Here is a 26940-nt window from a genome sequence, read left to right on the forward strand (position 1 = left end):
CTCCCCTATAGTCACCTTTACACTCTAATTACCCAATATAGTAGACATAAGAGAAAATAAGACACATTAAGATAAAGAAAACCTATTTACAGCCTTCTCAACATGCTTTTTAACATTAATAGAGCCCTCTAAACATGAAATAACACCCTTATAGTAATCTATACACTCACATTACCCAGTATAGTAGACATAACAGATAAGACATAAGACAGAGAAAACCTGTTTACAACCTCCTAAATATGCTTATTAACATTATTTAAGCCGTCTAGACATGAAATAACACCCCTATAGTCACCTTTACACTCCTATTACCCAATATAGTAGACATAATAAGACATCGAAAATCTGTTCACCACCTTCTAAATACACTTAACATTATTAAAGCCCTCGAGACATAATGTAACACCCCTATAGTCACCTTTGTGCTCTTATTAACCAATATAGTAGACTGAACCAACATTACAATTACATTACTGACACCTAGTGAAGAGTGTAGGATACTACATATCATTGCAACGTGTTTGAATGCGTCTTCCGAATGCCTTATATTTGTAATTTACTTCATATAGCCATTTTTATGCTTCATTGCGGCAAAAAGGGTGTACAATTTGCAGACATAATAAGAGAAAATAAGCCATAACATATACTCATGTTTGCATTGGGAGAAATCCTTGTTTATTTTTTTTTTTCCTTCCGCTACTCCCTTTGTTGGCATCAAGCTAACATTACTGACACCTAGTGGCCAGTGTACAACACTACACATCACAATGTGTCTTTCAATGCGTTTGTGAATCTTGTATTTCACTTCATTTAGCCATTATGCTTGAAAATGCTCGATTCACATTGCATATTTTGCTTAAACATGCGTACTTCACAGTGATGATTCATTAATGTTTTTAAAAACCTCTTCGGCCACCTTCTCTTCGTTTCAATGGTGAATTGCAACCACTGGAGTTAGTCCACTGATCTGTACTTAAAGAATCTGGATAGGCCATTGGTCAATGACTTGTGAAGCCACGCGGCCGCCATATTGCCACTCACAAGAAACACTTCTCGGACAATCTTTTGCATTCGTGGTGAACTTCTTTTATTAATTGGGATTGGACACCAATTTTGCCTTAAGATGCCTGCATGTGCAGCTATTAACTCTGCACAAATCACCAGTTCAAAGGCTGTGGACGAACATTTCACGTTTAAGTAAGATTGAAATGTAGACTTATGATTGATCATTTAAGGGTTCCTTTGGTGGAGAGTGGAGTGGCATTTACCATTGTGTGCCGCACATATTGCATTTTGCATAGTACAAATGATTGCCTATTGAAAAATTGATGGTTGTATTAGGTCTAATCTAAACTTTCATAGGCCACTATGTTCCTTTTTCCTATTAAAAGAATTACAAATTCAAAAAACCTTACTTTGTTAAAGGATGCAAGTGTCTTAATTTGTTAATTAGCAGGGATCTAGTCTTATGTCAGAACTTGTGAGTTAAGTGTGTTGTTAGTTTGTTAGCCACTCACACCAAATGCAAGGTTAGTCTTCAGACTAATCTCGCACAACGGGTGTGCTTGAGCTTAGTCATAAGGACTCGGGTATGATCATTTTTAAACATTCTGTGGATATCATACCATACCTGAGTCATAAGGGCTTTACATGGGGGCCGTGGGGGCTATGTAAACAAACAACCACCACTAGACTACTAAATCATTTGCGGTTGCTTGCAAATATAAAAAAATGTTTTTTTTTTTGTTTACCCGAATTTCAAATGAACCCCCATATGGAGACAATGTTTATATATTATTACATATTATATTACATATTATTCCTGTGGTTTTTGTTAAAATATATTTCTATATCAGAAAAGAGCTTATTTCTATTTCATAACACAAACAAAAAAATCATCAAAATGTTAAATGATTTTAAAACTTGTCTTTTTTATGATTCATATTTTGTACAGACGAGAGCATAGTGAATTGTATGAAAGTAAAACAAAAAGTAAAGGATGATGACCATGGATTTTAGTGGAAAAAAGGGATGGGATATGCAGTTCAAATGAAAATCTCTTTCTAGAGGAGTAAAACTATCATTGCTATAGGGGAGTGCTGAGCCAGGGTGCACAGTACAATTTTGTCCCAAAGGCAATGAGAATTGGAAGGGGAAAAGTACATTTAATATAACCAAAAGATAGAGAATAACGTATCAAATGGTTTTTAAGGGACGAAGGTTGCGTTACTTGAAGGAATGGGAGAATCTCCCCGCTTTTTAATGTCAAATATAGATGTTCTGTTAGCCTCTTCATCTGCTTTGTACACTATGTACGCTGTGCCAATGTAGTCTGCTACGTTCGAAATGTGAGTGGTAAGATGGCCTCTCGCGCGTGCGCTGTAGCGTCAGCTCAGCGGCTGGCACGGGCGCGTGCGACGTATGATCTATCCAGTTTTTTTTCGTACAGATCAGTGGAATTAGTCCCGTTCCTTCCCATACGTACCAAGATGGCGATCACAAAACGCAACCTATAGTTGCTTGGCTTCAACCACGTGACCTAGAGGCACTCCAGGTGATAGTGGTGGCGGGTGGGGAAGCATAAACTACTCCCACACCCACACTATATGTCTATGTAATATTTTTTTAAACTAAAGTGAATAACGGTGTGTGTGGCTGAAATGATTCGCTCCAATCGCGTGAGTGCACGAAGACATGAAATAGTTGAAAACAAGACGATGGAAAAGCAGCGGAAGCTAGCTTGTAACGGTGCCACTTTGCCTTCTACACCCAGTCAGTGTGCATGAATACATTCTTGTACATGTCCTTCGTCGTTTGGCTGCGCTGTTTGAGCTCCGGAACCAATTTTTAGCCGGATTTTACGCACTCCTTTCGGGCTGCTAGAAGCAAGCTAGCTGGCGAGCAAGCCTCACTTCCAAGCCCTCCGTTAAGCATAGCTGGACATTCTTCCAGGTGGTTACATTTGACCTTTTCCACTTCTTCCAACATTGTGAACTATGAATTGAGTGTAAATTGTGCTTCTAGTTGCTCACTGTAACCTGGTACTGTTTACCCGGCTCCACTCCAGGAGAGCCTCGGTTGGTTAGCAAGCACCCAAAACGGTAGGTTATCTGCGTTTCCTCAACTTTTTCGTTGTTGGGTTGGACTATCTTAGCAAGAGCGTTTTTCTGAATGCATATTTGAACAACTTCCATCTCAGCCTGTTCGACAGAGTCGGAGGCGGGGCCTACAGCCGGATGTGACGCCCTGTGAAACCCAGCAATAGAATTATGTGCAAATTAGTGACGTTCTATGGAGGATGGTATCGGCGCTACCGATCTGATACTTTGTGCAAATTCGCCTCGTGTCGTGTACATTTTAAAATGTAGCGTATTCCATATCAGAGCATAAAGACAAGTTATTGATTAAACACATTGATTTGAATACATGAATTTTAACTATTTTAAAACCTGAAGTACGGCGTATTGAGGTATAGCCACACTAATATAAAACAGGACAGAATCATATAAACTATGTGAAAATGATATTGTAAACAATAAAAGAAAACAAGTAAAATAACACCATTCAAATAAGTTAAGAAGTACTATAAGAATGAAAACTTTATTCACAATTCACACATGGCTCTGGTTCTGATCTGTAGTCTTTTCTACAGACATGAGATGACCTGAAATGATATTTAAAGTTTCTATTTTGATTTGAGGATAAATTTTGAGTGTGAAGAGCTTGTATCATACTGATCCACCCATCACCTGTCACTCCGTATAATATTCATTCTTATCAATGCAGTGAATATCAATAGTGTATTTCGTGGTCGGCTCGGGTGAACGAGACTATGAGGAGGCGTGTCCTAGAAAGAGGAGGCGTGTCCTAGTAAAAACGATGAGGTTTATTTGCAGTCACAATGCTGACACTACACGAGCAGACTTCCAAACACATTCAGTCACAAACCAGGAAGTAGACATCCACCAGGAGGCACCGCGTGCCGCTAACGCCCGACGACCTTCCTGCCACTAGACCGACTTCCTCCAGGGGGCGCTAGTGTTGCCGTCACACGCACGCACACGCGCACACACACACACACACCACAACACACACCAAAGAGGACCACAACCCGATCCGAGGAATCCACAAAGTAAACAAATTGGTGGACGCGGCGCTCCGATGGGGATGACGCGTCAGTGGAGCTGCTCCGCGGCTCCACTGAGCCGCTTGGAGAAGGCTGAGCGTCACGGAGGGATCTTCCGGGTGGGTTAGGAGGAGCGCCCCGGACGAGAGGCTACCGTGCGACAGGACGACACCTGAGCTGGTCGACGGTGCCGCTGAAAGCTACGGGGAGTGGGCCGCATGCTGCGTCCAGGGAGTGAGGTCCTCCGAAGCGTTTGGTTTGGGAAGGTCGGGCGCGTCCTGTCCACGTCCACTTGCACTACGTCCTACGCTGTAAAAAGCTCGATCACGCATCCATAGAAAGATGATGAAAATGGTAAAGAAAATGTACACTTGACTCCTGTCTTTCTATACAAGGCAGGCAGAAGCAAATTACTACACTCATCCTCACCCCCCCACCCCACCCAACCCCCCGTGCTTCCACATGCGACCCCCCTCCCTCCCCAATCCTCCTCGTGCAACCGAAGCTGACTGGCGTTAAAATAGATCTGTATATATTTATATATGCTCATATCAAAAAGGAGGGGGTGGGGCAATGTGACACAGGTGCTTATTGGCTGAATATTATCAACGAGCCCGCGGCGGGGGGGCCACGGGCAGGGGGCGTACGGGGCCGAGTGGGGGCGGGGCGGCGGTACTCCATCTGCTGCTGGGTAAGACTGGTCCGCATGGAATGTCAGCTCATCATGTCGTTGCTGTTGACGCCGTACGTGGAGTTCTTCATGCTGTCATTGACTTCCCGCCGGAACACCGACAAGTTCTGAGTGAACCTGCCAGCACATAAACACCAAGATGGCGGTAAACTTGGCTGCGCGCCCACCAGACACGGCGCCCAGTGCGGCACAGCGACACGTGAAAGGATGCTACTTTCATATTTTCTCAAATATTGTTCCAACAAGTTACACACACTTCAAGATAAACTGCATCTCACCTTTTTTTCACCATTTGCCAAATATATCTACATTTTTCTAAAATAATCATCGTAGTTTTTCCTTCTCGTATTATTGTGATTTTATTCCCACAAAGTTCCGACTTTAGTCCCACAAAGTTCCGACTTTAGTCCCATATTATGACTTCCAACGTAATTTTCCAAAAAGTACACATTCATTTTGTTTAGTTTCTCATAATGATTTATTTTTTTTATAACCCTATGCTACTCAAATTCTATGTTTTTCCATAACATTACAAGTTTATTCTCATAAAATTGAAACTTTTTCTTGTTAGAATACAACTCAGGGTTTCTGCTACGTGGAATTGATCGTGGCGGTGCGCCACTACAAAATAAAAGCCGCCACATCTTAAAAATGTGTCTTTTTTTTTAAACTTGAAAACAATTTGAAGTAAGATATTTTATGGATGGATATGCAGTACAGTCAAACCTGTCTATAGGGGCCGCTGAAGGGAAACGGCAAAAGTGGCCACTATAAACAGGTTGGCGGCCATTTTGAATTTGTGCACGCACATATTAATATGTCCACAAAAATTAAAAATTTTGTGTTTAAAAATCATTTTAAAAATTAAATAAAAAAAGGTAATAAAATTATAAAAAATATAAGTAGCGGAGAAATATTTTTTTAAATGAATTTCCATCTTTGATTTTTTTTTTTTTTTTTAAACACCATTTTAAAAGCAAGAAATAAAAATTTTAGTGAACGAGCCGGAGGAATGGGATCTAACCGGATGCGCGTGAAGCAGTCATGAATGGGTGTGAGGTGCGAAGATCGTCGTAAACTAACAATACAATCGCTCCTTTCTTATTGAATGGGCTTCTAATCTCTAATTAGTCAGCAATTAAGTGAAATCTTAGCTGTTTTATTCAGGTGTTTTGGCCATTTTAGAATCTATTCACGGCATTGCAAAGTGGGAAGATTACCGTTTTGGCCGTCAATGAATCTTTTCAGGGCGGCATTGCAAAGTAATGTGGAACAACTGACAGTTTGTGTGGATCTTGTGAATGATTGTGACTGAGCTAGGACTCAGTAATTAAAGTCTACACACGACGGCTTCATTGATTGAAAAACAAAACTTTTTCGTGGATGAAGCTTCTACTTGAGTTGGTAATTTATATGCAGTCAGATATTGACCAAGGGAGACAAAATGGGTGGCCGCTGGCCGCGTTGGACAGGTGACTGCTATACACAGGGTCTATAACATGTACATTTGCTGGGGGGGATTTTTCAGTGGCTGCTATAGGCAGGTGGCCAGTATATACACGTCCTGTTCCCAGCCTACTTTGCGGTAATGTTTTGGTACAAATGCTCTTAAAGTTACATGTTTGACCAGGAAATAGCAAGCTCAAAAGAAGACGGCTTTTTTATGTGGAACAACTGACAGTTTGTGTGGATCTTGTGAATGATTGTGACTGAGCTAGGACTCAGTAATTAAAGTCTACACACGACGGGAAAAACAAAAAATGAAACTTTTTCGTGCATGAAGCTTCTACCTGAGTCGGTAATTTGGCTGCTATATGCGGTCAGATATTGACCAAGGGAGACAAAATGGGTGGCCGCTGGCCGCGTTGGACAGGTGACTGCTATACACAGGGTCTATAACATGTACATTTGCTGCGGGGGATTTTTCAGTGGCTGCTATAGGCAGGTGGCCGTTCTATAAAGGTGGCCGCTAAGACAGGTTTGACTGTATTTCAACTTTCTTCTTGTAAATTTTCTTTTCGTAATATCATGACTTTATTCCCGTAATATTATATTATTATTACGTTTCCCCAATTTTTCCAAAAATTGACCCACCATTTTCTATTGTTTGTTTCTCATAGTATTCCAACTTTTATTTTTCATTATTTCAACTTTATGCTACAACTATGACACATTACTCTTAACATATTCAACACGAGTGAAGCTGTGTGTGTTCGTTGTGTGTTACCTGTCTCTGTTCTTGGTCAGGAGGTTGCCTTCAATCCCTTCCATGAGGTTCTCAAAACACAAGTGCATGGCCTGCTGCTTCTCTGGAGGCTGACTGTTGACGATGCTGTTCCTCAGGTCAGCAAAGTACTGCCAATCAAGCACACATTCAAGCACACTGTGTGTGTGTGTGTGTGTGTGTGTGTGTGTGTGTGTGTGTGTGAGGGAGGAAGAGAGAGCGAGATCTCTCACCTTCTCATTGAGCAGGATGAGGCCTAAGAGCGGTCGGGACATGGACCACTGGTTCCTGCAGTCCTCAAAGATGATGATGTTCAGGACTGTGGACAGCATCTGCATAACAACCACATGTTCACCTCCAGCCCCGCAAAACATCCAAACAACACAAAAGAGAACAAGGAGAACCTGCTGGATCATCTCAGGGTGCTGCTGCATGATGTGCAGGAAGCGGTCGTCCGTCGCCATCGGCGTGGGACGCTTCTTGGTGGAGCGAGACAGCTGCTTGAACAGGTAGGTGACGATGTGGTCCAGACTGGAGCAGCAGCCCGTGCACACCATCGTGTCTACAACAGACACACACACACGAACATGGAAATGCCATGAGAAGATGTGGTGACATCGTACATCACACACTAATCCCTCGTTTATGGTGATTCATTGGTTCAACCAAGTAGGATTTCTTATTTCTAAATAAAATATTTTCTTGTTAGGGCATAGAAAACCTGTTTACCACCTTCTAAATACGATTTTTAACATTATTAGAGCCCTCTAAACATGAAATAACACCTCTACAGTCACCTTTACACTCCTATTACCCAATTTAGTAGACATAATAAAAGAAAATAAGACCGAGAAAACCGTGAAGACTCAAGGACAAAATAAGAATAAGTCTCTTGTTTTGCTACACAGTGCTGACTTGAAGGGAATATTGACACACACGTCGTAGTTTGGGTCTGGAATACTTGCATCATTACACTTCAGTAAGTATACTGAGTACACTTAGCTCATGACAGCTTAGTACAGTCGTCCCTCGTGTACTGCGGTTAATTATTTCAGAGGCAAGTGAATTTCCACAATGTAGGATTCCTATTTTGGTAGTTAGAGCGTGGAAAACCTGTTTACCACCTTCAAAATCCGCTTTTTTTTTTAACATTAGAGCCCTCTCGACATGAAATTACACCCGTAGTCACCTTTACACTCCTACTACCCAATCTAATAGACATAAGAGAAAATGACATAAGACAGAGAAAACATGTTTACCACCTTCTAATTACACGTTAACATTAAAGCTCTCTAGACATGAAATAACACCCCTATAGTCACCTTTACACTCCTATTACCCAATATAGTAGACATAAGAGAAAATAAGACATTAAGATATAGAAAACCTATTTACAGCCTTCTCAATATGCTTTTTAGCATTACTAGAGCCCTCTAAACATGAAATAACACCCCTATAGTCACAATGTCTTTGAATGTGTCTTCGAAATGCCTTATTTGTATTTGACTTCATTTAGCCATTGCCATGCTTGGAAATGTTTCATTTAGGCATTTGTTTAAATATGGATATTATTTGACTATTCCACCATTTAAAAAAAAAAAAACATGACAGAGTGAAGTCGTGAAATGTGAAGTGCCAAGTGGTGAAGGACGACTACAGTGGAACCTTGGTTAGTGTCATTAATATGTTGCAGAAAGCCAAAAATGTTAACAAAAGACATTTTTAGACATAAACACTTAGGCTTACTTTTACCTTCATTGAAGACGTGACTGTTGGCAAAGACACTGCGTGGCAGTGAGATCAACAGACACCACCTTCCTGTTTTGCTTTGAGTTACTTCTTGAATTCAGTAGTATTTCTCACCTCAAGTCTGTGCTTTTTTATTGATCACAGCTGCAAAATAAGGCAAAATGGAGCCAAAGAAAGTCGCATGTGGCAGCATTTTGTAAGAATATGAGAAACACTATTGGAGTCAAGAAATAACTCCTAGCCAAACATGAAGGTGGCGTCTGTGTTGATCTTGCTGCTACATGATGTCGTTCATCCTTTCATTCGTTATTTAAGTACATTTACATTTGTTTTACGCATATCAAATGTGTTCGAAAACAGTTGGACGCAGTGTATTCATAACAAGGACAAGATGCGTGCCATATTGTACGCTACAGGGGAATGCACGCAAACCCAGACCAAATTGTGGCATATATTTTTTTACATGAACCAAGGTTCCGAGGTGACAACCCTGGGGGGCACAAAGTGAAAGGCCACGTTCTAGAAGCCCGACAGCAGACGAGGCTGACGGTGTGGATGCTTCCACTGGGACGAGACAAGAAAAAGAGTTACCCAGCGCTGTGAGGCCCTCCGAGATGGACGACAGGATGTACATGACCATGTGAGGCTCCAGGCTGGCGATAAAGTTCATGTGGTCCTGGGTAAGAACCTCCAGCAGGGAGTAGAAGGACTGGCTGAGTTTGGGATAGTCCTGTGGGGGTGCAGCATGTCAGAAGGCGACTGGGATGCAAGAGCGGGCGGTGTGTGAGGCTTGAGATGCTACACGCACCAGCAGGTCGCTGTGAGGGATGGACAGCAGCAGCTTGATGAAGGTCTGTAAGGCGTTGTCCAGGGCATCGTCGCCGTAGAGACGGAAGACCCCGAAGTTGACGTAATTTCCACTGAGCACGGCCTTCAGCATGGCGAAACACACGCTGACCCCCTTGAGCTTCACGCTGTACACCTGGTCCTTCGGCACGTCGCCCAGCGTCAGGATGCGATTGCCTGGCCGACACACAGACCCAGATCTTTAAGGAGTCATCCCTGGCAAGAACCTGCTACACTTTGCTACATTTGCTCTTTTCTACAACGCGAGGCGGCGATCACCGTAGGTCGTGATCATCTTGCTGGTCTCTCGGAAAAGCAGGATGCCATTGGGCGACGACACGTCAAACTGGAGCCTCTGAGATCTACGACATTTAAAACCACACCGCGAGGTCAGTTAGGTGCCCCGCCTCCCCCGTGCATGCCGTGCACGCCTACCTGTTGTGAACCAGTTCAGCCATGAGTTTGAGCACGGGCGTGGTGCATGCCGGGTCGTGGTACCACAGCTCGATAGCCCGCTGCAGGATGGGCATGTAGGCCGGATATCTGTGGCCCTGAATCAAGGACAGCTACACACGCCAAGCGCACCAAAAAGCCAACGCCACACCCAAGGATACATCCAGTCAAAGAGCATCATGAAGCTGGTCTTGGCGTTGAAGGCGAACGCGATACCGCGCAGGTCTCGCACCAACCCCACCAATGTTCTCTGCAAGAAAAAGGCTCGGTGCTTGGACCACCAACACTCTGGACACTACCAACATTACATGAGTTGTCACCTTGGCCTCCTGCTCGTTGAAGGTGTTGGTGCTCAACATCTGGGCCACGGCTTCAAAGGCCACCGTCAGAGGAAGCATGAACTGCTCAAACTGCTCCTCATCCTCGCCTGCGCATGTGCACACACAAAAAAACCTTCCTTTCAGTGGCGTGCCGACATACGTGCTTAGAGAAACACGCACGTGCGGGCTTTCCCCGAGGTTTACAGCTTCAACACACGCGTACATGCACACACGGAGTGGAGCTCTCTCGACTGTAGGGCTGGGCAATATGGACCAAAACTCATATCCCCATACATTTAGGTCAGGGGTGTCCAAAGTGCGGGCCGGGGGCCATTTGTGGCCCGTGGCTGTTTTTTCAAAAAATATAATTTAACAAGAAAAAAAAAAAAACAAAAAAAAAAACAGCAAGTCATGTTGGTAGCATAAAGTTAAAATACTGTGTTAAAAGAAAAAAATACTTAAAAAAAAAAAAGTAATATTAAGGGAATAAAGTCAATTACGAGAAGAAAATTTACCAAAAAAAGTTGAAATAGTTGGAAAATTTAAAAAAAAAAAAATTGAATTTTTTTTTCTTTTAAATAGGAAAAAAAGAGCAAAGAGTGAAGTTGATACTAATATGCTTTTTCACTGATATCAAAAAGCAAAGATGCAGTTTTTTCTTTACAAAATATCAACGTGGCCCTCGCATCCTTTCATTTTTTAGCATATGGTCCTCGCTGGACACCCCTCATTTAGGTTGAACGACCATATACGGGGGGCATTTTTAAGCTTCATGCAAGCGGCACATAAAAAAGAAAAATCTAAAAATAGCCTTTAAAACACAGCTTTTAGAAGTAAACATAGAAAAGGTCAAATTTTTTTTTATTTTTTACAACAAACCTTTAGCTATGCCCAAATCCTCAGCTAATAACAAAAGACTAAAATATGAAGGAGCGCCCAGTTTAAGAGCAACTTCAAATGTCAGCAACTCGAAAGTACTTGAAATTGAACTGTAGTATTTTTTTACGTGACCATTCTTAGAAGACACAAGCGTGTACTTATTTTGCGGCAGGAACACCAACCTGTCAAGTGCATCCGGCTTAGCAACTGTTCAGTATGTCTGAATGACTTCCTTGTACATTTGTGCTAGAACTTGTCATGCTAAATTATTGTGACTGCAAAGCTCGCTGGACATGGCGAGTCCATCGTTTTCAGCAGATCTTTAAAGCCGTTTTTTTTCCAACCTTTGCAAGAGGGACCATATCTTTAGCAATGTGATCGGATACCGCTTTGCTCGTATTGGAGTTGGTGTCAAGTTTTAAAGTGGTGAAAAACTTTTTTTTTTATGCTCTGAACTGAAAGTGCCTCCACATTACTGAGCTACCACTTATTCCTTGCCGACAAATTCTTCCACCGCTGACGCTGTCGCTTCGACTGGAGCCGCCGGGCTTCTGCTGGTTTTGACGTGTGTAAAAGTAAATATCGATATTTTAAAAATATTGACATAACACCCAGCCCTACTCTATTGCAATCACTATTGCAATCAAACTTTCAGAACGGAAAGACTAGAAAACAATCCACAGCGTCAAAACAGACACACACACACAATCAATTGGAAATGCAAGCATGTAGAGACAGGAATCACATTTCAATGAAATCAACAATATCAATAACAATATAGACTATTCAGTAGGCCTGTCACAATCATCAAATCAATGATCAATGAAATCAATGGCGCAAAAGCGATCGTTTCTAAGGCGAATGCCACATCCACAGTGTGGGAACTGGGGCGTTTGGTTGGCAGAATAAATATAAAGAAAACAATGTAAAATGGTGCGCGCTCACAGACTGTGTCGCATGCACTAATGTGGCTCACATAGGTACTTGAATAGCATCTAGTGGTGTAAATGTACAAAAAAAAAAAAATAGAAAATATCGATTATCGGTGATAATTCGTCGCCATTATCGACCAGCAAAATGTGTTATCGTAACGGGGGGGGGGGGGGCAAATGTATAATTTGTTTTTCAGCTGTTTGCAAATACTCAGAGGCTACAGATAGAAGTTCTCAGTAGCTGGTAATAGGACTCATTGGTATTGGTAAGATGTTTTTGAAAATATCCATCCTGACATTAGCCTTCACCATCACTTTCAGCCCAATGCAGCCACTGGTTTTTATTTTAAAATGCTCAACTATAGTATCCAATTCTAGGCCAGTGAGCGAGGGGAAGAGCAAATAAGAGGTGGAGGCGTTACGTTTGATGCAACATGCGCAGTGTGCATGTTAGCATGTCCTTATGTTGACACTCTTGTCCTTGCTAATTTGAGACGTTTGATTTTTGTGATTAAATGAATGCATTTTGCCAAGTTTGTTTATGATTTCTATGTGACCAACAAGGGAAAGAATAACAACCATACACAATTGCGGAAATTCTTCATTTCACGGGTATTTTACTCATGGTTTTGTACAAAATGTCATGTTCCAAATGATTCCGAGCCTGGGTTTACAGAGTCCAATGTCTTTAACAGTTGATAGCTAGCCTTTGTTGTTTATGACGGCTTCTAGATCGTTCTCGCACGTGGACACAATCTTCCTGCACGTCTCCTGTGGGTTTTTGGCCCATTCTTCCTTGGCCAAAGCCTCCAGCTGGGTCAGGTTGGTCGCTTTCCCGTCCATCACTCTGGCCGCAAGTTGTCCATTGGATTCAGGTCAGGCCATTCTAGGACGTTGACATCGTTGTCCTTAAGCTTTTCTTCACTACCTTGGCTGTATGTTCTGGATCATTGTCTTGCTGGTACTTCTGCTGGAGTTCCTCAGCAAATCCTGATGTAATCCTCCTTTCCCAAGGTTCCTTGGACGCTGATGAGGTTTCCTGTGCCACGGGAAGAGAAGCATCCCCATAGCATTATGTTTTCACCACCATGCTTGACGGTGGGCACTGTGTTCTTCAGATTGTATGCGTCCCCTTTCTTTCTCCAGACGTATTTAACATCCACGTGGCTGAATAATTCCAACTTGGTGTCATCAGACCACAGGATGGTTGACCAAAAGCTGGGGACTTGCTTCAGATGACCTCTAGCAGCCTCCACGTGTTTCTTCTCAAGCGCCGGCGTCTTCCGAGGCGTACGTCCATGGAGACCTCCTCTGGGCAAGAGTGGCTAGATGGTGGACCTTGACACCTTCGTCCCTGCCTGGTCAAGTGTTTCAAGCAGGGCCTTGGTTGTGGTCCTTGCCTGTGATCAAGTGATCCTTGATGAAAACGTGAAGGAATCTGCTGAGAAACTCCAACTCGGGCCACAGCTGGAAGTACCAGCAAGACAATGATCCAGAACATACCGCCAAGGTAGCGAAGGAATGCTTCAAGGACACTGATGTCAACGTCCTAGAATGGCCTGACCTGAATCCAAGAGAGACCTTGCAGCCAGACTTGAAGGCTAGAGTGATGGCCAGGAAAGCAACCAACCTGACCCAGCTTGAGGCTTTGGCCAAAAATAAAACATCTCATGTTAACAAGGGTAGGAATCATTTTGAGGAATACAGGCTGCTATATCAGATATTGGCTTTTTTCAGCCACCAACATCGGTCGGGCTCTAAAAAACAAATAGTAGTAGGCTAAAGTTGAAATATTAAAGAAAAAAAAGACTTTTTTTTTTTAAAGTCATAATATTATGAGAATAATAATAATAATCAAAAAACAAAATAAAAGTTCTAACTTTTGGAAAATTAGGTTGGGGGGGGGAAGTTATAATATTATGGGAATAAAGTCATAATATTACAAAAAGAACATTTACAAGAATAAAGTCCAAAAAGTTGGAAAATAAAAAAAAAAACAGCTGTAATTAGTTGAGAATAAAGTCACAATATTAAGAGAAAAAAAAAGTTGTATTCATGGGGGGGGGGGGGGGGGGGGGGGGGTTCGCAATTTAACAAAAATAAACTTGGAATATTAGATGGAAAACTTTCATTTCAGTAGCATAGACTTGACATATTCAAGAAAACTTTTTTTTTTTTTTAAAGCTGTAATAATATGAGAAGAAAACAAAATAAAATTGTCACTTTTGGAAAATTTGGCTGGGCAAAAAGTTACTGTATGTATGTATTATGGGAATAAATTCATAAAATTATAAGAAGAAACTAAAAAAAAAATCATTTAAATATTTAGAAAATTGTAAACATTTAGAAAATTTAAAAAAAAAGGGAGGGACAAAAAGAGCAGAGTTGATGTCTTTTTCACCTACATGACAAAGCCAATATGAAATATGTATAACTTCCTGGCATATCTACAAAATATCAACTTTGTGGACCTCACTGGAAAAGGTTTGTACACCCCTGGTGTGCATAAAAAAAACAGGACCTTGAAACAGGACCTTGTAGGGTGTTGGGTGGGGCGTGGGGGGTGGGGGACGACAGCTGGCATGCCAAGGAGCACACAGAACGGCACTTACCCAGATCCACCATGAGGAGGCGCCCCAGAGCCGTGTAGAAGGTGGTGCGACACCTCATGTCGCTCAGGTTGGACTGGTTGTTGACCCCCAGGAAGGAGAAGTGCTCGCTCTGAGGGGAACAAGACGTCAGCACGTGTGTCCACAGTGTGCACGTGTGCCCACGGCCGAGAGGAACACTCACAGTGTGATTGTTGAGCATGAACTGGACTGCGCTGAGCTTGACCAACTTCCTGACACTACTGTACGTGAAGGCATCTGTCAAGGAGCAGCCAATGAAAAGGGATATCACAATGTAGGAACCACGCCACTTAAACGACGCCTGAAGACTACGTGACTGCATTTGCAAGGATATCCTAAGGAGAGGTCGTTGAGCAGCTGCAGGGTTTTGGAGGTGATCGGTTCACACTGGCCCCAGTACTTCAAGTTTGTGATGCTGGGGGAGGAAGAGAGGCGTCAAACATGTTCACGCCCACTACCATGTTTGGAAGCGTCGTGTGTTTACAGCAGGGTTGACGGCCACTCACATTTTCCCAATGAAGACACTCAGGACCATCGTCTCGTCATTTAGGCCAAGAACCTCCGAAAGTCGACGATAAAGCTATAACACACACACACACACAGAGAGAGTTAGCAGCTGTGCTTCCTTGCCCAGCTGGCACAGCAGCTTCCTGCTCGGCAGGAGAAGCAGAGTACACTAAGTCCCCTACTAACGAACATCCGACGTGCGAACACTCAGAGATACAAACACAAGCCGACTGGTCTATTTTTTCATGTGTTTTGCCTTATACTTGTAAGTCCATATTTATACTGTACATGCTTGACCAGCAGAGGGCACTGTGACACTGCTAATGGGACCAACAGGTACAGGAAGACCAGGAAGAGAAGAGAGGAAGGCTAAGAGTTGTGTGATACAACCCGGACAGAGCGTGTGATTAAAGTTTATGAAGAGTTAATAGGCCTGCTTAATTCTACACCACCCACAGAACACTACCTCTTTTAGAAGAGTCTAACCACCACCACCATTTGTCCTTTTTTTCAATAACTCCTCCTCCTCCTCCACCACCACAACGACGTATGCTGGACCACTCCTCTTCAAAGGTAAATAACATTTATCATTACGTATTATTATATCACTTTTATTATTGTTTTTTTCATTAATGATCCTGGTTTAATATTACTACTGCATCCAAACTCATATTTAGATACATACACATATACTGTATATGTATACACGTACATGTAGTACCTATATAATTGGTGATAACATACATACACATATACTGTATATGTATACACGTACATGTAGTACCTATATCATTGGTAATAACATACATACACATATACTGTATATGTATACACGTACATGTAGTACCTATATCATTGGTAATAACATACATACACATATACTGTATATGTATACACGTACATGTAGTACCTATATCATTGGTAATATTACCTTTTACCCTACTTAAGAACAATTCCACTTAAGAACAGTCGTCTGGAACCAATTGTGTTCGTTAGTTGGGGACTTAGTATATAGAGGGGGAGGAGTCACCTGCTGTGGCCCAGCAAGAAGCACTGTATTCGGACACACGTTCCGAGCAGCCGGTGTGATGCCACGGAGGTCTCTGGCAAAGCTTTTGCACTTTTCAAACGCTGTGGCTGGCGTTTCAGGTGGCCGATAAGGTTTTTTTGTGTGCGCCACGCCCCGCCGCAGATGACATAATTCCCCTCATATCTTCTTCCTCATTTCCTTGATAAAATGTGGTCATAAATCCCTCTAAATTGCACTTTGGACATGGAATTATGTGTACTCATGTTTCAAAAGATAATTAAAACAACAAAAAAACATTTGCTTGGTTTACACTAATAAAAGTATCTAAAAATAAAATACATGAAGGAATAAATACAAAAATAAAAATGACTTAATTTAGTATAAAAAAATAAAACGGATCTAAATAAAAGTGTAAAAATAAATAAAAAATGGCTTAAAAGTACTAAAAAGTTAATTTGAAAAACAAAAACTAATAAATAAATGCACTTTGGACATGTAATTATGTATTTATGTTTCAAAAGATAACAGGTGATAAAAAAAATACATTTGCTTGGTTTACTTAAATAAAAGTATTAAAAATAATAACTAAATAAAATAAAAATGACTGAAATAAGTAAAAAATAAAGTAAAATAAAAATGACCTACACAAAAAGGTGTCAAGAAGATGAAGAAGTGTAAAAAATGACTTAAATTAAATACTTTAAACAACAAAAGTGACTTAAATAAAAGTGTAAAAATAAAAAGAAATAGACGTAAATGATCGTGTTTCCATTGGGAAATGTGGGTCACACGTTGAATTGTTTGAGAAGCCCTGCTATAGAACATAAGAGTTTGACTTACTGAATTATAGGAGTGAAATAAATGAACTTGAGTAGACGTGCTGCGTGTGGATGCCATAAAGCATGTATTTCTATCTTTCATACATGTGCTTCTTCAAGCCAAACAGGAAAAATAGGGGGTGCTAAGACAGAAGCAGAGGGTCGGAACGCAGTGAACACAAAGAACAGTCAGTCTGACGCACGTCACTAACACAACGAGCAGACCCTGCCAGCCAAGTCTTCCTGGTGGTGTGGGAGGTGTTCTCACCTTGGAGGATTTCTGCACCTGGTCGCCAATGTAGATCTTCCTGAACTGCTCAAAGAAGCTGAGCATGGCCAGCTCCAGCCTCTCGTTTCCCGCCTGCGCCAGTCGGGAGTCGGTGAGGTTCATCAACTGCAGAACCCTGAAAGCAGGATGAGAAGGAAGAAAGGACAAGAAAAAGGAGGAGGATAAGACCAAGTAGAAAAAGACCAGAGCGGCATCATAATCATCATCATCATCATCATGAAGATTCTTACCGACACACCAACTCGCCGTCCATGGCATCCTGCTCGTCGGTACTCGCGAATGACACCCGGCCGCCGATCACAGCCCCGATGATGTAAACCAACCACGTCAGGCGACCTGCAGCATAAAAGCATGCAACATCGCAGCCAGGAGATGTCTGCTGGGATACATGGTGCTGGCTGGCACAAGGACAACACACACACATACCCTCCTGCACGGTGATGTCAGCGGCGCTGGAGTTGGTGGACTGCAGAAGCTCCTGGTAGGTCTGCGCTGCCTGGTCAAAGAGTTGGACCAGAAGAGCACACGTCTTCTCATACTCACACCTCCCGATGGTGGACAGCTGGTCCAGCTGCTGCTGCACCAGACCCGCGTCATCCAGAGGGTCCTCCAGACCATCCCTGCTCTCCAACACACACACACACACACACACACACACACACACACACACACACACGTGTCAGCGCGCGCAAGCACACACACACACCCTACTGTACTACAGTATATACAGTGGTGTGAAAAAGTGTTTGCCGCCTTCCTGATTTCTTACTTTTTTTGCATGTTTGTCACACTTAAATGTTTCAGATCAAACAAATGTAAATATTAGTCTGTGACAACACAACTCAGCACTTCATGCAGTTTTTACATGAAACTTGAGAAAAAAAATCCAAAGCTACATGATCCTGTGTGAAAGTGATTGCGCCCTAAACCTAATACGGTTTTTCAACATACAGCGCTGTGGAGGAATTTTGCACAATTGTTGTCATTCAGCCACATTGGAGGCTTTTCCAGCATGAAGTGCCTTTTTTTAAGGTCATGCCACAGCATCTCAATAGGATTCAGGTCAGGACTTGGACTAGACCACTCCAAAGTCTTCATCCATTCAGAGGTGGACTTGCTGGTGTGTTTTGGATCATTGTCCTGCTGCAGAACCCAAGTTGCTTTCAGCTTGAGGTCACCAACAGATGGCCGACATTCTCCTTCAGCACAATTCATGCTTCCATTTATCACAGCAAGTCTTCCAGGTCCTGAAGACCATCACACTACCACCACCATATTTTACTGTTGCTGTGATGTTCTTTTTCTGAAATTTATGCAGATGTAATGGGACACACACATTCCAAAAAGTTCAACCACAGTTCAACCTTTCCCAAAGGTCTTGGGGATCATCAAGATGTCTTTTGGCAAAATTGAGGCGAGCCTTAATGTTTTTGTTCAGCAGTGGTTTTGGTCTTGGAACTCGTTTTTGCCCAGTGTCTTTCTTATGGTGGAGTCATGAACACTGACCATAACTGAGGCAAGTGAGGCCTGCGGTTCTTTGGATGTTGTTGTGGGGTCTTTTGTGACCTCTTGGATGAGTCATGGCTGCACTCTTGGGGTCATTTTGGTTGGCCGGCCACTCCTGGGAAGGTTCACCACTGTTCCCAGTTTTGGCTACGTGTATTTGTGGATAATGGCTCTCTCTGTGGTTGGCTGGAGTCCCAAAGCTTTGGAAATGGCTTTATAACCTTTTCCACACTGATAGATCTCAATTCATCTCAGTTATGTTGTAACAGCGGGGGACAATCACTTTTTCACACCACTGTATACACATACACACACATACACCCTATCGTAGTATATACACATGTACACACACAGTACTGTAGTATATATACAGAGAGAGATAGAGGCAGGCTCACCTGAGGATAACATGGACGGACTCGAGGCGTGATGTGATGTATGCCTTGGTGACCTCAGGTGTGTATGTCTCCAGCAGGTGTGGTTCTGTGGCTTTGACGTAGGGGACAGATGCTGCCAGACGCTGCCACAGACTCAGCAGGTAGTGGACGCTGTTGGGTGCAAACTCCCAGTGCTGCAACACAGACACCGCGTCGTGACCACACGCCACTAGGACCCGGGTGGCCCATCCTGAGGAGTGGGGGCTCACCTGCAGACTGGTGACGGTGAAGTTGGCAATGAGCCGGATGACTTCAGGGTAGTTCTCCACCTTCACCAGCTCACCCAGCTGGTAATTACTCTTCAGCCTCGCCAACAGCCGACAGAACTCGTGGTAGTTGTTTGGGTCAGGCAGACACTGGGCACATGGCATAGCGTCACATACTCACCCGTGTGCGTGTGTGTGTGCGCGCGCGCGCGCGCGCGCGTGCGTGCGTGTGTGTGTGTGTGTGTGAGCGCTTTTGCGTGACACCTACCTGAGGGTTAGCCAGTATTCTCTTCACGCCGTCCACCAGATGCGAGAGAAACTTTGCCCTCTCTGCATTGTTGAACAGCGACCTCCTGACAGATGCAATCTGAACTAGACATGACAACACCTGTACCCACCAAACACACACACACACACAGGTGAAAATGTACATGTGTCCATCGAGGCGTTTGAATGGTGCTGTGTTCTCTAACTGCTGTGTCCGTCATGCAGGTGATGATGGGAATGTGCAAAGGCTGAATGGAGGCAACTGGACTTGTCTCGGAGTTGAGGCTTGGGGGTGAAAGCGGCCAAATGCAACAAAATGCAGGCCTGGAGAGCATCGATGCGTACTAGCATTTGCAAGGATGACAACATGTACTGTGTAGGGAAAAAGGCAGGTGTGACACCACCCCCATGTAACCTCATCAAACTGCTTCAACTTCACTCATTGCTCTTTTTTCCCCCCCATTTTTGCTGTTTTTATTTCCACAATACTTAAACTTTCTTCTGAAATGATCTTTGTAGATTCTCTTTTTTAATCCATAGGGATGTCCGATATTGGCTTTTTTGCCGATATCCGACACACCAATATGTGTACCATGACATACTGTATCTCAGAATCGGCCCAAGTTCTGAGCCCATTCTTTCATTATTTATTTAGCACAAATGTTTGTGACATGTACTTTCTCCCAAGCAGTTTGTGCTGTCTGTCAAACATTTCCCAAAATGTTGTCTTTTCAACCGCACTGAATGGTTGCACTTCTTCTGCAAAGTAGCGAGCGACGTCGTCCGTGAGTGCGCACCATTTTGCTTGCATTTACTTTGCCGAGCAAACGCCTCAGTAAGCGTTGGCTACCAAACAACCAATGCACACAGACAGATGCAGAGTGAACCCTCTTGTCATCCTTAACAACCAATACACACAGACAGATGCAGAGTGAACCCTCGTCATCCAGCCTGTGTGGCACAGAGAGACCAGCGGATGGAGCACACACGCATGTCAATTTATCGATTAATCAATGATCGTGGCAGGCCTACTACCACATCTACCAGACGCTATTTCTGCATTTTATTTTATTTTTACATTCCCGCTACCCCGTAGACATGAATGAATTGCACGCAGGAATACAGCGTTTTCCACAATGTGGGCAAACGACGCTCTCAAAACGCTGTTCTAAAGGTTCTAATGGCCACATCACGCAGTCTATGGGCAGTCTTACCTGTGAAATGTTATTCCCTGAGGCATCTTCTCTGCTCCGACTCTTGCCACATCCATCGGCGTACAGCTCAGCGCTCCATGCGGCGTCTACGAGCTACCCCACTCGCCTTTAGCCGTGTTTCTGCCACCCCAAAGTATACACTGCGTGTTGACTACCACATCAGGACTGCTTGTGGAGCTTAAAAGGCCGTATCGGCTTTCATTATAGCGAACACCCCCAGTGAACACCTCCAGCACACAGAGTCCTAAATATTGTATCTCCAACAGAATCAGAAGTGCACAAACCTTTCAGACTGACGGTAAAACATTTCCAAGATGGGTAAAGTTGCCTGCATTCAACCTTTGGGAATAAAACTGCTTTGGCTGTGTATTGCATGCGTATCGCGCTGCCCCTTGTACTGGCGGGGTCCGGTGCTTGTACAAGGTTCAATGTGCTCATGCTGTGACTCACCAGTGGAGAGAGCGAAGGCGGGATGGAATGGTACAGGTTGAAAAAGAGCTGCAGGGTGGAAGAGTCGAGGAACGCTGCAGGAGAGGAAACAGGAAGTAGTGTCATTGGAGCCATCGACGGTTTGCAGCTGCCGTCAGCAGTCAGCAGGCGTCGCCTGGCAGGCCGCCACGCTACCTGATCGCCACGACGTGGGGATTTGCACGGTGCAGAGGTCGTCGGACGACTCGTCAGTGGACGTGCCGATGAAGTCGTAGTTGAGGCAGTTGTAGCTCAGCTTGAGCAGCTGCATCAGCAGGCCGTGCTGGGACTCGTCATTCAGGTTGAGGTTCTTCCCGGACGCCTGCGCCACAAAAAAACACATCAATTCATACTGCGCAGTCCGAACTCCAACACCAGCACGGGCTTTAAAGATCGCCCTGCGCTGGGAGGACACTTGCACCCGCTTTGCCCCCGCAGTGGTACGCAATTTTGCGTGGCAATGAGTAACTTGGTAATACAGGGGTGAAGTATGAGTAAACTTCTAGTCAGCAATTCCCACAACTGTAAACTGCCTCTTTTTTGTCTAGTTTATTGCCTCCTTCCTGCTCTTTGCACATTGTCTACCCGCAGCCGTGAGAGCTTTCTTTTCTCTGGAGTTCAACATCTCGTAGGTCCCTTGCAAATATGACGCTATAGGGGTGATGCCTGCTGTTGCATGGCGTCACACGAGACCAAACAATGCCACGACTGCATCATGGATGCGGGAAGTGGTGGTGACAATGCATACGGGAGCAATGCGCGTCACATGTACTATTGTCGTGCACTCGATGTAGGCCTGTCACGATAACGAATTTCGCTAGGCAATAATTGTGCTACAAATCATTGTTGATAATCGATATTATCGACATTTTTTTAGACCGTTTTTCATTCATTATATGGTATAACATATGCCGGCTCGCTGCTTCCCTCAGCTCGCTGTGATCGGCTTTAACTTTATCGTTTGCTGTGAGGGCTCTTACCTGACTGACGTGCCAGAGCTCCCACTGCAGGAGGAGTCATTGCTTCCTAGGAAAAAGTAGACGCGGACTTGTGAAGCGCAAAAGCCTGGCTGGCACTTCCTCCCGAGGTGGTGCAGTTCCCACATAATGTTCCGCGGGACTACGGGGATTGTTTTTGTAGCAAGTTCTGTTCGCCTTTTCCTTCATCACTGCTTTCGAACAAATGCGCTAACCTTATTCATTCTGTTTAAATCCAAAATATTCCCACACTGGGGCTGTTGCGTTCGCCTTAGAAGCCATCACTTCTGTGCCTTCCTTCTTGTTAGCGTATGTTTTCTCACAAGGCTAGCTTGTTGCTAGCACCCTGGCTCTGCCCCACAAAGAGGCTGAATGAAAGTAGGCACCTGGCCTGGGACAATGATAAATCAACGAATCACACAGTAAATGAAAATGGAGTGAATAATCAATATATTGCCGTGTGCATCTGTGCAGGAAGAGGATTCACTCTGTGCATTGCTTTCAGCATGGAGTGAACGGAGTGAGCCCCTTTGTCAGACGTACTGTCCCTTTGTCTCAGTGGGTAGAGGGGAGACTGCTGGCATACACAGAGTGTATTCATTGTATTTTTCTTAAAAGTGATGTTAAGATCTCATGCATCGTCTTGTCGTGTGAACCGAGTGTCTTGTGACGGCCCTACTGATTACATATGTGGGGTGCACGACAAGTGGCGAGTCCACAAGTGCAGAGTGGGGGAAAAAAAATGTACGTATTGCCCACACCTGATACCGGCATAATGTATGAAAAACACACGGACGACATACAAAGTGCGCAAGTTTGTCCTGCAACATGAAAAACACATAAGCGCCCGTGGAGTTTGTTTGACGTGACCGGTCAAAAATTCAAAATTCAAAAATCAGCACCTCACACGCGCACCCTCCGTGCGTTTCTTGCAAGCAGACTGGCTGTAGGAGCCCGTGCGACCTCCTGTTAGCTAAGCTAGTCTTTGAGACCAACCTGATGACATCCGCTCAGATGAGAGGCAACAAAAGCAGCGTCGCTGGAGCTCACCTGCTTGAGGAGGTTACAAGAGAGTGTGAAGATGTCAAAGAGGGAGGAGTCTCGGAAGGACGAGGCTATCTTTCTGTGTTTGGTCAGCGGGTGCGTCGTGTCCGCCTGTGGAGACAATACACGGCGTTCTGACCACGTGCACAAGTGGCGTCGAGCCAGGCCCGGCGAGGACGGCGCTCTCACCTGGTTGATCTCGTTGGTCAGCTGGGACAGGATGGTGACGCCAATGATGCAGTGCTCCACGCTGTCCTGCAGGCACACCGTGGTGAGCTCGTCATCGCCACACCGCTCGCACTGCCGTTGTCCCCCCCACACCCACCTGCAGGAAGCGCGTCACGTCGGCGATGACGTTCCTGAAGACGTAGTCGTCCTTCTGAGAGTCAAACCAGCCCAGCTTGGTGATCCTGGCGTAGAGCTGGATAAGTGCCTGCGTCACGAAGGCGGCCAACTTTGGCCGCGTGGCCAGGTAGTTCAGCACATAGTTCCCTGCCATGGCATCACACACGTCAAATCACCTGCGCGGCGGTCTCTAGGCCCTGCCCAGCACATAAGGGCACACTCACGGATGTCGATGCGTTGCTCGAGGGGCAGAGGGTTGCTGGTCCGGGACACAAGTTTGGACAAGCAGGTGGCGGCCAGCAGCTGAGAGTACGACGACTGCAGACATGAATGCTCATCAGATACGGCAAAAACATCATCTCCGAAAGTCCTACGAGGACCCAGATCTGTGTGTGTGTGTGTGTGTGTGTGTGTGTGTGTGTGTGTGTGTATGCGCGCGCGGTTGTGTACTACTCACACTTCCTCTTTCCAGCAGCAGTTGACACTTGCTGAGGCAGTCTGGACTGTTGGTGAACTCCACAAGAGCCTTCTCCGCCTGGTGCCGCACGGCCGTGTCCGTAGTCTCATAAAGCTGCTTGCACAGGATCTCCAGCTGGGCGAGGCCCTTATCAGTCAAACACACGCTGTGAGTAGGCGTGCGTACATGCGTGTGTGTGTGCGCGTGTGTGTTCAGTTGGTGCTCACACGAGGAAACATGTCAGCTAATAAAACATGCGACAAGTGACTTTGTGCCCCGAGTCCGACATGATTGACACTTAAAAAGTGCAGAGGCACACAAGGACATCCAAAATGGCGGCGCCAGGTGAAAGGTGGGCTGATGGAAACGGAGCCTCACAAAGTCACAGCGAAACACACACACACACACACACACACACACACGTGTAACACAGAACAAGAAATCCTGTAGTACACACTTAAGGAGGTATTGCTTGTGACTTCCAACAACAAATACTACAATAGGAGCAAATTGAAATGGAATGTCTCGTGCGTGTGTGCCATGATGATTTTTGTGCGCTTACACAACAGTAACGTTAGCACAGATGGTAGAGCTACCGCAACACAAGTTGTCCTGGCTGGTCCACCAGTCACGTGACCAGCTGACGCGCAAGCGAAAGCTGGAAAAGGGTTTTCATTTCATTCATTAAGTGTTTTGCGTGCAGGACGTAAGTAAAGTGAATTCAAAGTAGTACACGGTCACCCTGCCACACAGCCGACGGGATTCTTTTTTTTCCCTCCATTGATAAAGTTTGAATTTGATCCAACTTTCATTTGTCGCTTTTGCAATGAGGCGCTAGCTTAGCTACAGTCTAGCTAAACAACACGGCGCTGCTTGGTAACGATGATAAACAAAAGGCTGCAGATGACACATTTCTGTAGTTTATAGTTTTTTCCACGCTTTATCTCAATTCACAACGCGTACAACACGCGTTTAGTGAAAAACGGGGAAGTTTACAGACGAGTCGGGCGGGAGAAGTTGACGTCTGAGTTTATGCTAAACGTTCGCATGGCTTGCTAATGGGTGGGATTCACATATGAAGTCGTTAAGTCAAAACAAAAAGTCCATCGAGACAAACGTAAAATGCAGAAAAGTCTTCTTTCTGCATCACATTGCGCCTCTCAGTGGCGCCAAGTGGACAGGTAAGCGGTTAGCTCCAGCGATCCCAGCGTCCATTGTTTACTTGCTTCAAATAACCGCATTAAACACTCGCCCGCAGCCACGCACTCCCGCCGGCACGGACACCGGGTGGTGTGGTTCTCAAAGCCCCCCCCCGACCACGCTCGGTGGAGCTTCACTGCGTTGCAGTGTGGAAGTGGCCGTGCGGCTAGCAAGCTAACAGCAGCAGCCTGAGCGATGACAGCAGGCCACAAGTCAACACAAGCGGCCCCATCCTTCTCCTTCTGCGGCCAGCAGCCTTCGTCCTCCCACGGCCAAGCCGCAACCTCCCCGCCTGGGACACGGCGCCCGCGTCCACCTTTGGACTCTGTCCCACACGCGTGGATAAAGCGGCGCTTACAAAAACGTGAAAGCTCCACTTACCTGCACATGATCCGCCATTTTTCTCCATTTCATGCACCTCTCCCCCGCTTATGGCTATTCAAGCAGGCAACAGCGCCCCTGCTGGCGCCCCCGCGCCATTGCAATTGTGTCCATAACATGAGCGGAATGTTGACTTTGATTTGACGTTTTTTGTCTTTGTCATGTCACGTTTTGTACCAGAAATATATCCCACAGCTTTTACAGCACCCGCCCTGGATGTATGCATGTGGAATCCCAAGGAGAATTAGTGGGTCTGGCTGCAAACACACCGCTATTTTCCTTTTCAATTAACGCATTCATCCCTATATTTGTGAAATGGAATCAAAATATGTATTTAGTATGATATTATTTAACATACAAACATAAACTGACAGGAAGATTGTTTATTTTTGTGTACCTAGATTGTTTTATTCGCCTTTTGAGGCAAAACAGTCAACTTTTCTGACGCCGTGTGAAACCGTAAGGCTGCAATGATTTCTGGGGCCAGTAGTGGCGCCGTTGCACGGGCAGCTACCGTTCTCTTTTTGTCCCAGAAGAAGAATACAAACCGAAAGCGAGCCACTAGGACCGACGTTCATTCATTCGAACAAAGTCAAAGTTGAACACTTACTACGCCGTTTGTGTTCATCTCTAGTGGCTCTACATCGTGTTGCCTTCAAAATGCCGATGACGTCAGCAGCGGATATGTTTCAAGTGCTGAAAGAAATCGGGCGAAAGCGCGCGTGATGGAGATGTGATCGTTGTTTTCACAATGTCCACCACATACGATCATTTGCAATCATTCTTATATGCAAACCGCCTTAACGGCATTTAATATGCTGACGTCAAATAGTGTAACCGCGTTGTGCTTTTCTTCAGCCAACTGGTAACGTTTGGAGGGGGCGTCACGTGTGTGAAACGACACGTAAAGCAGGGCTCCGCCCCTTCCGCCATCTTGTGTGACGTCA

General features: G+C 44.6%; 1 protein-coding gene across 2 annotated transcripts; it reads right to left on the bottom strand.

Moving 5' to 3' along the window:
• Window positions 1-1937: 1937 nt before the first annotated feature.
• Window positions 1938-26165, bottom strand: xpo7 (exportin 7). Of its 2 annotated transcripts, XM_054756497.1 has the most exons (28): window positions 25994-26165; window positions 24413-24559; window positions 24180-24273; window positions 23936-24102; window positions 23800-23865; window positions 23617-23721; window positions 21746-21911; window positions 21572-21645; window positions 19909-20028; window positions 19644-19790; window positions 19396-19568; window positions 17921-18114; window positions 17725-17830; window positions 17474-17609; window positions 15357-15430; window positions 15185-15265; window positions 15014-15077; window positions 14833-14941; window positions 10410-10516; window positions 10251-10339; window positions 10072-10179; window positions 9916-9998; window positions 9599-9813; window positions 9382-9520; window positions 7446-7603; window positions 7275-7373; window positions 7045-7172; window positions 1941-4934 (listed from the first exon to the last, which is right to left on the bottom strand). In XM_054756497.1, exons 1-28 carry the CDS (start codon window positions 26024-26026, stop codon window positions 4841-4843), a joined length of 3276 nt encoding a protein of 1091 aa, XP_054612472.1. In that variant the 5' UTR covers window positions 26027-26165; the 3' UTR covers window positions 1941-4840. The 2 variants fall into 2 exon arrangements, with proteins under 2 accessions (XP_054612471.1, XP_054612472.1); XM_054756496.1 differs by having other exon boundaries at window positions 1938-4934; window positions 23617-23865.
• Window positions 26166-26940: the final 775 nt, after the last annotated feature.

This window comes from Dunckerocampus dactyliophorus, chromosome 17 (assembly GCF_027744805.1).
Source record: "Dunckerocampus dactyliophorus isolate RoL2022-P2 chromosome 17, RoL_Ddac_1.1, whole genome shotgun sequence".
Lineage (NCBI taxonomy): Eukaryota > Metazoa > Chordata > Actinopteri > Syngnathiformes > Syngnathidae > Dunckerocampus > Dunckerocampus dactyliophorus.

Bases quoted from the DNA above. Each gene is read 5' to 3' on its own strand.
- xpo7 (XM_054756496.1), bottom strand. From the start codon at position 26,026: ATGAAATGGAGAAAAATGGCGGATCATGTGCAG. The intron at 10,517-14,832 runs GTAAGTGCCGTT...GCACATGCGCAG, and splicing joins CCTCCTCATGGTGGATCTGG to GCGAGGATGAGGAGCAGTTT. The intron at 10,180-10,250 runs GTATCCTTGGGT...TCAGGGCCACAG, and splicing joins ATGATGCTCTTTGACTGGAT to ATATCCGGCCTACATGCCCA.